This window comes from Pangasianodon hypophthalmus, chromosome 13 (assembly GCF_027358585.1).
Source record: "Pangasianodon hypophthalmus isolate fPanHyp1 chromosome 13, fPanHyp1.pri, whole genome shotgun sequence".
Classification (NCBI taxonomy): domain Eukaryota; kingdom Metazoa; phylum Chordata; class Actinopteri; order Siluriformes; family Pangasiidae; genus Pangasianodon; species Pangasianodon hypophthalmus.
In genome coordinates this window covers 24,607,365-24,617,364 of record NC_069722.1, presented here as the reverse complement: position 1 = coordinate 24,617,364, position 10,000 = coordinate 24,607,365, and the positions used below count along the sequence as shown (strand labels likewise).

Genomic DNA, 10,000 nt, shown 5'->3' with positions numbered 1-10,000 from the left:
TAAAAACAGTTTTACAACGAAGTGCCAGGCCTAACACTTCATAAATAATATTAACAGTGATGATAATTAGAAAGTGATTAAAAACATTGGGTTATTTTGTTTGTTTTGTTTTTTTTCTCTCCTGCACCAGTCAGCACTCAAATGCATTCAAACACATTGAGCAGCAGATTAACACTGAAAATGTCGGCCATGTAGACACTGAACAACCTATTTGTAAAAGAATTATATAAAAATGTACTGTTATCATTATTTTTTTTTTTACTGTTTATTAATGCAGAATCACTTAAAAATCCACCATCCAGTTCAGTTTTCTCAATCGCCACTGCCAACAAGCAGTTCCCGACCTCACAGCTAATAATATTATTGTTGCGCCCATACTCAACTCGCCTTAGAGCTGAAATGGTGGAAATGCTCATTTTCCTGTCAATCGTTAATTTTAAAATGGTAAATCATGAGCAGGGGAAAATAAACATCTCACAAGTCCAGGGTGTGTTCAAACTTAATGCACCACAATACTGTTGCTGTAGCTCCTGCTGCTCGACAGACGAGTTACCAGGCAGAACGCTTTTTATTAAACGGATTATTTACTCATTTAGACGACAGATGATGTTTTCAGAATCAGGAAAATGCATGTTTTTGGAAACACTGATGATCGCGAAAAATCAAGTTGGAAGCAAAGGCATTATATAACTCTCCAGTAATAAGTCTTCTTTTTTTTTTTTTTTTTTAAAAAATCAGTAGTTACGAGTTATAAGTCCAGAGTAATTAGTGATAAACATTATACACTCTGTGTGGTTTAAGGTGCTGACACATTCCGAGACTGATATCATATTTTCCCTCCGCTTACTGCAGGGAAATGTGGGTCGTGGGTGCACTCTTAATGTCAATATGACAAGAAATTTAATAACCTCTGCCACATATAGCTGGAGGTGTGATTAACTGCAAAAATATTATCCATTGAGAAGGAGCAGAAACAATCCAAACACTCAGGCAGAAAAACACTGTGTGTTAAATTAATACAGTGACTCCTGAGGGACTCTTTACTAGCGCTGTTACTTCCTCAGTATCCACGTAGTGTGTGTGTGTGTGTGTGTGTGTGTGTGTGTTCAGTGTGTGAGGGTGACAGGGTGACGGTGGTTTAAGTTTACTCAAACACATAGTAAGCATGTCAGCATGTTACTTAAAGTGTGCGTGTGTGTGTTTATATGCACATATAAGAATTAGCATGTGTGTGTAGTTTTGCAGAGAATCACTGATTTTAAGTGTGTGTGTGTGTGTGTGTGTGTGTGTGTAGACAGACTCACTGAGGTGTACTGTGTACATACAGTATGTGTGTGTGTGTGTGTCTGTGTGTATAATTTTACAGCATCACTGAACTCTAGTGTGTATGCATTTATGTGTACTGAGATCTGTGTATTTATTAATGCACATGTGTATGTGTGTGTGTGTGTGTGTGTATGTATGTGTTTGTGTGTGTGTGTATGTATATGTGTGTGTGTGTGTGTGTGTGTGTGTGTGTGTAGTATGTAGTTCACTGTGCTTGTGTGTGTGTTTGTGAGTCTGTGTGTATAATTTTACAGCGTCACTGAGTTCTAGTGTTTATGCATTCATGTGTGATTCACTGAGATCCTGTGTGTATTTATGAATGCATTTATGTGTGTGTGTGTGTGTGTGTGTGTGTAGCATGTAGTTCACTGAGCTCTTGTGTGTATGTACTGTGTGTGTTTATGTGACTCACGAAGTTCTAGCGTGTATGCATATACGTGTGACTCGCTGAGATCATGCGTGCGTGTGTGTATGTACTGTGTTTGTGTGTGTGTGTTTATGTGACTCGCTGAGATCATGCGTGTGTGTGTGTGTGTATCAATGGCGTAGTCGGGTCCATAGGCACATACACGCCGTATGCTTACTTTTCCCCAGGGCTGTTTAGGTGTAACGACGTCTCAGGATCAGGATTCACTTGTTTTGCTTCTTCAGTCCCTGATCTCCTCGTGTGTTAGCTTCTCTTTTAACCGTATCACATGTTGTCGTCTTTTTTTTTTTTTTTTTTGTGAAACTCGTGATTCTTTGTCATAATTGGTGCATTTTTATTTGAATTCCACTCTTCCCCATCCCTGACACCTGCGTTCAACCGCCGGCGATGTCTGCTGAACACATCGCTCATCACATTACATTTACGCCATTTGGTAGACGCCCTTATCCAGAGCGGACACACACACACACACACACACACACACGTTCACTCACTACAGACAATTTAGAGATGCCAATCAGCCTACAATGCGTGTGTTTGGACTTGGGGAGGAAACTGGAGCACTCAGAAGAAACCCCCAGAGCACGGAGAGAACACGCAAACTCTGCGCACGCAGTCCGGAGGCGGGACTCAAACCCCCAGCCCCGGAGGCATGAGGCGAAAGTGCTAACCGCTAAGCCGCTACACCTACCTCACTCCTCCTAACAAAGCAGAAATTAAAAGCTAAAATGATTAAAAGTGCTTGAAGAGGGCTTGAAGAGTTCTCAGAGTTCTCAGAGTGCTCAGTGGGACGTAGTATTGGGAAGGATTCTACTCTCTTCTGTCTCTGCTCGAGCGAGACTAACACGGAACTCTCAAATTCCCTCTTTCTGTTGTCCTGCTTTAATCACGATCCATTTATTATACTGCGATGCATCACGATTTATTGATTTTTTTTTATCTGTCGCAACTTTTAGAACTGGCTTTACAAATCTTTACATGACAGGTGATGAAATGAAATGATTCATCAAAGCACTTCCATTTTATAGTCCTCCTGCTGGAAGGCTCACGAGCTGGAAACCTCTTACGGGCGTTTTAGAGAAGCGTTTTCTCTTTACCCCCTTACAGCTGTATTTTACTCCCTTCCTTCATTTTACTCTGCATCTAAATTAATTTTTTTCACCATATTTCCTTTGTGGGTTTATTTTTTTCCCCCCAACTGATTAACAAGTAATACATACTGTAGGTGTGTGTGTGTGTGTGTGTGTGTGTGTGTGTGTGCGTATGTATGTGTGACTCACTGAGATCTACATGCTGTACCTGTGTGTATGCGTATATGTGTGTGTGTGTGTTTTTACTGTGTGCTCTGTGTGTTTACTGCGTGTGTATGTGACTCACTGAGTGCTTGTGTGTATATGTACTGTGTGTGTCTGTGTGTGTGTGTATATGTACTGTGTGTGTGTGTGTGTGTGTGTATATGTACTGTGTGTGTCTGTGTGTGTGTGTATATGTACTGTGTGTGTCTGTGTGTGTGTGTGTGTGTGTATATGTACTGTGTGTGTCTGTGTGTGTCTGTGTGTGTATATGTACTGTGTGTGTCTGTGTGTGTATATGTACTGTGTGTGTCTGTGTGTGTGTGTGTGTGTATATGTACTGTGTGTGTGTGTCTGTGTATGTGTGTTTATATGTACTGTGTGTGTGTGTGTGTGTGTGTGTGTATATGTACTGTGTGTGTGTGTGTGTATATGTACTGTGTGTGTGTGTGTCTGTGTATGTGTGTGTGTGTATATGTACTGTGTGTGTCTGTGTGTGTGTGTGTGTGTATATGTACTGTGTGTGTCTGTGTATGTGTTTTTATATGTACTGTGTGTGTGTGTGTGTGTGTGTGTGTGTATATGTACTGTGTGTGTGTGTGTGTGTGTGTGTATACACTCTCTGTGTGTGTGTGTGTGTGTGAGACTCACTGAGCTCTTGTGTGTGTGTGTGTGTGTGTGTGTGTGTGTGTATACTCTGTGTGTGTGTGTGTGTGTGTGTGTGTGTGTACACTCTGTGTGTGTGTGTGTGTGTGTATACTCTGTGTGTGTGTGTGTGTGTGTGTGTGTGTGTGTGTACACTCTGTGTGTGTGTGTATGTGTGTGTGTGTGAGACTCACTGAGCTCTTGTGTGTGTGTGTGTGTGTGTGTGTGTGTACACTCTGTGTGTGTGTGTGTGTGTGTGTACACTCTGTGTGTGTGTGTGTGTGTGTATACACTCTGTGTGTGTGTGTGTGTGTGTGTGTGTGTGAGACTCACTAAGCTCTTGTGTGTGTGTGTGTGTGTGTGTGTATACACTCTGTGTGTGTGTGTGTGTGTGTGTGTGTGTGTACACTCTGTGTGTGTGTGTGTGTGTGTATACACTCTGTGTGTGTGTGTGTGTGTGTGTGTGTGTGTGAGACTCACTGAGCTCTTGTGTGTGTTCTGCTCTGTCTGGGTTGTAAACACAGTCAGGTCTCCGTTCAGTATAACGTCTGCCAGAGCGTTCACCAGCGGCTGGTAGTGTATGATAAGGAACACCTGCGGGGAGAAGAGCACGCAAACACACACACACACACACACACACACACACACACACACACCACACACACACACACACACACCACTCAGTGCTAATAACCGACTACTATTATTTCTACTGCTAACAGTCTCAGTAAATCTTAGGTTTTGTTTTATGTCATTTATGCAGATTTTTTAACTGAAAAATATAAAAATCTGTGACCACGACGACTCAGAAACTGGTAACACACCTACACGATCACACTCAATAATCACACACCATCAATACTCGCTCTTAGTGATAGATTAATTTTTGATACGAGTCCAAACGCTTTAATTTGCAGCACCAAAACAACTTTACTGAGTTTTCTCATCGAGTCACACAGCTAGCCGAAACTTGTTTCTGGATGCCACGTAGTTAAACATTAAACATTCACATCATTATAATCACACAACCTGTAATCATAGTTTATTTATTTATTTATTTATTTATAAATTACATAACTAATAAATTATATCTCAACAGGAGCGACGGTTGTTGTGGGGTGAACAGAATTCTGGGAATGAAACGAAATCGGTCAAATTATATTTTTAACAATATGTTAAACACACAAACTCTTCTCTTAGACTATTTCTGTGGAAAACGTCTTACCTGCGTTTTTACGCTAAAGACGGTGTGTGTGTTAGCGTACCTGGGAGAGCAGGTAGAGGGACACCTGAGGGTTGATCTTGCGATCTTCACTCTGGAAAAAAAAGAAAAAAAAAATTGCGTTGTAAACAAAACTTTATAAACCATAAGTAAGAGACTTTTTTTTTTTTTAAATCATACACACACTTTCATTCCATAAAAATCATTATACACACACACACACACACACACACACACACACACACACTCCGCGGTGCTGTTATAGGAAAATAATCAACGACAGGATGATGTAATGGAGTTACGGCGTTACTGCCCCCACGCCGAAATTGATTATTTTCCTATATCAGCACATCACCTCAGTGTTTTATCCCAATTTCAAGCTTTTATTTATTAACGTGAATGAGCGGTTACTATAGAAACGATTACACCTTAATATAAACCTGTGCTCTGGAGCTGCACTTCTGCACTTCGACTGACACCTTCTGACCTCCTGACACCAGATCAGCTTTAGATGACGCATCAGTTTACCCCTGACTTCCTACTCGTTGTTTTTATGATTAATAAGCACAAAAAATAAGCCTCCATGTGTGTATGAATCAGTTATAACAAAGAGTGAGTCAGAATTTGCAGAAAATATTTACATAAAATAACACATTCTGTGAATCCTGCATTCGTAACGCATTATAAGTGCATTTATAATGTGTCATATGGTATTCATAACACCATATACACTATTTTCTAGCATAAGCCTGTATAAATGTTTATAGGTTACAATCCCATGAATAAAGCACGAGTATAAAGTATGACTCTGTAATGTCAGGTTGCATAATGCATTATAAGATGTGTTCATATAGAGAGTAATGTTGTAACGCACTATAACGTAGGATCTGGTATCGTATCTGTACCGCAAGTTATAACGCATTATAATTCATCTGAAGTTGATCTCATTTCCTACATGACACACACACACACACACACACACACACATATATATATATATATTACAAACTTGTGTTATTGCGCATTACAACATTAGCGTCTATTACGTAACCTGGGATTAAGTCATACGCTCGCGCCACATAAGTGCTAGTTATGTAATGCATGTTATGAGCATTTATAAAGCAAATGCCAGGCATTATAAGGTGTTATTCATGCTATAAATGTATCATGAATACACGGTTGATAGGAAGCGTTAACGATTAATTATGTACACATGACATATTTTAAATATCGCTTTAGTTTTATTATTACTTTACTTTATGGTCACTTGAGTTACTAGTATTGAAATTAGTATTTCTTTACTTTTAAAAATGTATTTATTTAGTTAGTTCGTTAGTTAGTTCGTTCGTTAGTTTAATCTCAGTCTGTTTTTTTTCATCACGCTGCTGTTCTCAGCTAATGACATTTCCTGTTTTGCGTCTGAATAAATATTTCTTAACATATCCATTACATTCAAATAGCAGAATGCGCCGTGACTGGCCGAGTCGAAGATGAGTAATTTACTGCGAGACGCTCAGACCGTTAGACTGTGGAATGATAACATATAGTGGGTGTAAAGGAGCTGAGCGAATAGTAATTATATCAAACAACTATTCCGTTTATTCTGCGTATTTGGTTTAAGCGCTGATGAGAGAATTATTCATAATGAAAATCAAAAACCTCTGAGTCGTAACAGCTCTAATAGTCGATAAGCGCCGGATCTGGACCAAAGAATTTATTAAAGAAGCTTCTCTAAAGGCATGAAGAATTAGTTAGCTGCAAATCACAATACGTTCGTTTCTATAGCAACAGCTCATTCACAGGGCCTTGTATGCTGCACATAAACAAATTCTAGAAAAAAAACAAAACAACGTGTGTAAGGAGACGTTTATTTAACATTTATGGAAGGAGTCTCCAGTGTCAGAGGAGTTTACGATTTTGTGCTGTATTTTTTTTTGTTTTTCTTATTATTTTAAAAAAGAAAAAAAATAAATAAAGGATGGTGAAGGAACGAATGTTTATAGCTACTATAACGTAAGCGACATGTTTTGCTGACGTTCCACAACATTAAACGTAACTATAAACAGATAAAACGTACGAGAGTTCGTTCTTTAATTTAAAAAAATATATAATTGCTGGCAAAGTGCTGGAATAAAACACTTCAGGATGTGCTGTTATAGGAAAATAATCAACTCTGCGGTGGTGACAGTGACTCAGCTTCATCACACCACCTTGTCGTTGATTATTTTCCTACAACAGAACGACACAGAGAGGATTACTCCTTACATTACAGCTTTTATAAAGAGTTCCTCTTTTATTTCAAACATATTACAGGCATCACGAGATAAGAAAATAACGAACACCACGACCAGCCAATCAGAAACGAGTATTTCTGACTGACTGGTAAACGGCATAAATAAGGATAACAAATTACAGAATAACAAGACTGACGTTAAACAGAGAAGGGAATCGTGTAGAACTTTGCATGCTGCCGTATTTATCGGTAATTCTGTTCGGAGTAACGATCGAGGCCGCGCTCACCTGCTCCTGGGTGACCAGCGAGTAGACGTAGAGCGGCAGGAAGAGGCGGTTCAGCAGGTGATCGGTCAGAACGTCGTTCAGGAACTCGCAGTTGATGATGAGGATGTCGTTCAGGTAGTGCAGGTGATCCAGGTGCTCCGCCACCAGGTCGCTCAGCTTCCCTCTGTTCTTATGCCTGAGGAAATAAATAGTATTATCAAACAAATAAAACTAGAACATTTAACCATTTTAACGCACCACGTTTACATTTGTTGTAAATAAATAAAATACTGCATAACATCCTTCACAAGTCTCTAAATCATCTTAACAATAAATCTGTATTATATTAAATGTGTGTGAATACGCAGGTTTGTGTGTAATGTCTTCCTTCTTTGGAGCACACAAAGATGTTCGCCTGTCCTACACTGCCCTCTAGTGTTTGTTACCTGAACTACGGCGCAAACAAAAAATTTCCGTCCCGTCCCTGTTTCCACACGTTGTCACTAATCTGCTGCTGTCACTGCTAACGTAAACAATTTACTACATAATTTATACACAGCACACTGTTACATTTGGTGTGCTGCTACAGGAAAATAATCAACGACGGGGTGGTGGGACGAGTCGTAGTTATTTTCCCATAACAGTGCACTCCTAAGTGTTTTATTCCTTTCACACCACAGCAATTTGCTAACGATTGTACTTTTTTTATTTATTAAAAAAAACCACACATCATACTTTTTATCCATTTATAGTTACATTTCATGTTTTAAGACACCCTCAAAACAAATTCTCACTTACGTTATAGCAGCTATAAACATTTGTTCCCTCAGATAAAAAAAAAAACAAAACAAAAGCAGCTTGCTGTTGTTTGTTAAAAAAGTGGCAAACTCCTCCGTCCTGAATATGTTGGACAAGTTACAGATGTACCTCTGACACTGGAGACTCCTTCCATAACTGTTAAATAAGTGTCTCTCTGTCACCGTACGAGTTGAGCCGTTACTATAGAAACGATAATGTATTAGAATGAGCGCATTAATAAGCCTATGAACCTGAGATTTTGACCTGATGGAGAAAATTCATTCTGTGGTGCAAAAGGAAAGAAAACACGAGGTGAATAACGAACAGAACATGAACTCGTTGGTCATCGTTCTTACTCTTCGTCCGTCTGCACACACTTGTCCAGCTCGATGACGTGGCTGCCGATGAACCACACCAGGTTGGAGAAGTACGGCACGGCTGTTTTATCCCGGATGTAGTGCAGCATGTGCTGGTTGTCCACTGCGGAGCATGAGGAGATGTTAGCACACTCAGGTGAAAATAACCGATCCTGAGGTGTATCTCTGATCTCAACAGCAGCCGCGTCAACATTCCTTAATAAGCCATAAAGCTGTTAGTGTTGAGCGAATGCACGGCTGGTGAGTAGGAGTAATTTATTTCACTGTAATTAACCAAAATAATCTAGAAAAAAAAAGCACTATTTTAATTTCCTGATAGACGTTCGAGATTAAAAATTATTATTCGAAAATGTTAATATGTTTAAGATGTTAAATAGCATAAGCTCTGTAAAAAATATTTTCCCCATACGTCGTGTCAGATGTTAAAAAAGACTCATTTTTAGCTAACATTTGAGCCTCATTTCATAAAGCTGGATATGAACGGGTTTATTCGTAAATCATTCATACGAGCGTTTACACAAGAAGTCATGAAAATCCTGTAAAATCGGAACAACGTTCGCATCTCCTCCGACTCGCGCTCCTGAGTGTGTGTAAATTTACGCATGAGAAGATTAACTAACGTAAACCTCGACTTTATCGACTTCAGATCCTATAATCTGCACGGATTACTGCACTTTTATCCAGAGCGACTGACAGAAGAGTCACTTTATTTTATTGGCTTTAATTAAAGAATTAAAAAATAAAGAAAGCGAGTTGACTCAAACCTATGAATTAAGACAAAGAAAAAATTAATCATTCAGTTATAAAAGAAATGGCGGCGTATAAACGGAGGACGGGCGCAGAGCCGTAATATTATTATTATTAATATTATTATTATTATTATTAAACACTTTATTAGCAAAGAAGTGAGTTAAAATAACCTCTACTTTCTCCCTTTCAGCCTTTACCCTGATCACTCATTTTGTGCTCCCAGCTGTCTGTGCACTTGACCTTTTATGGAGTTTTGTGGGCGTCGCTAAATGCAAATGAGCTGTGTCGCAAACACGCATCGGACATTACAGGTGATCAGCGTAAGCGTGTAGGCGAACGAAGAAATCCTGGGGAAAATTTTAGTTCGATTTGGCTTACGCAAAACTTTTACACACAACTTCACTAAAACACTGATAAATGAGGCTCGTTATATTTACTTTTATATTTTGCAAACTGCTCTACGTTAGCGCTGCTGTAGATTAGCGCTGCTGTAGATTAGCGCTGTGTTGCTGTTTTACGTTTGCTACAGTCACGACTGAAAAACGTTTATCCTTAAATAAAATGCAATGATGTTTTATCTTGAAACCTTGTGATTTACTTTATAATGAGTTTTTTGTTTCACTTATAACAATTGCTACAATAGTGCTAATTTACGCTAGTGTAG

The 10,000-nt window shown here is 39.2% G+C and overlaps 1 protein-coding gene across 1 annotated transcript in view; it reads right to left on the bottom strand.

Moving 5' to 3' along the window:
* Positions 1-10,000, bottom strand: part of clec16a (C-type lectin domain containing 16A) — a 76,336-nt gene that overhangs the window by 56,177 nt on the left and 10,159 nt on the right. Inside the window, exons 3-6 of the mRNA XM_053239083.1 lie at positions 8,566-8,798; positions 7,433-7,607; positions 4,956-5,006; positions 4,171-4,284 (exon numbers count right to left, since the gene is read on the bottom strand). Coding sequence (XP_053095058.1) covers positions 4,171-4,284; positions 4,956-5,006; positions 7,433-7,607; positions 8,566-8,798 — 573 coding nt within the window. The remainder of the gene's footprint in view (positions 1-4,170; positions 4,285-4,955; positions 5,007-7,432; positions 7,608-8,565; positions 8,799-10,000) is intronic.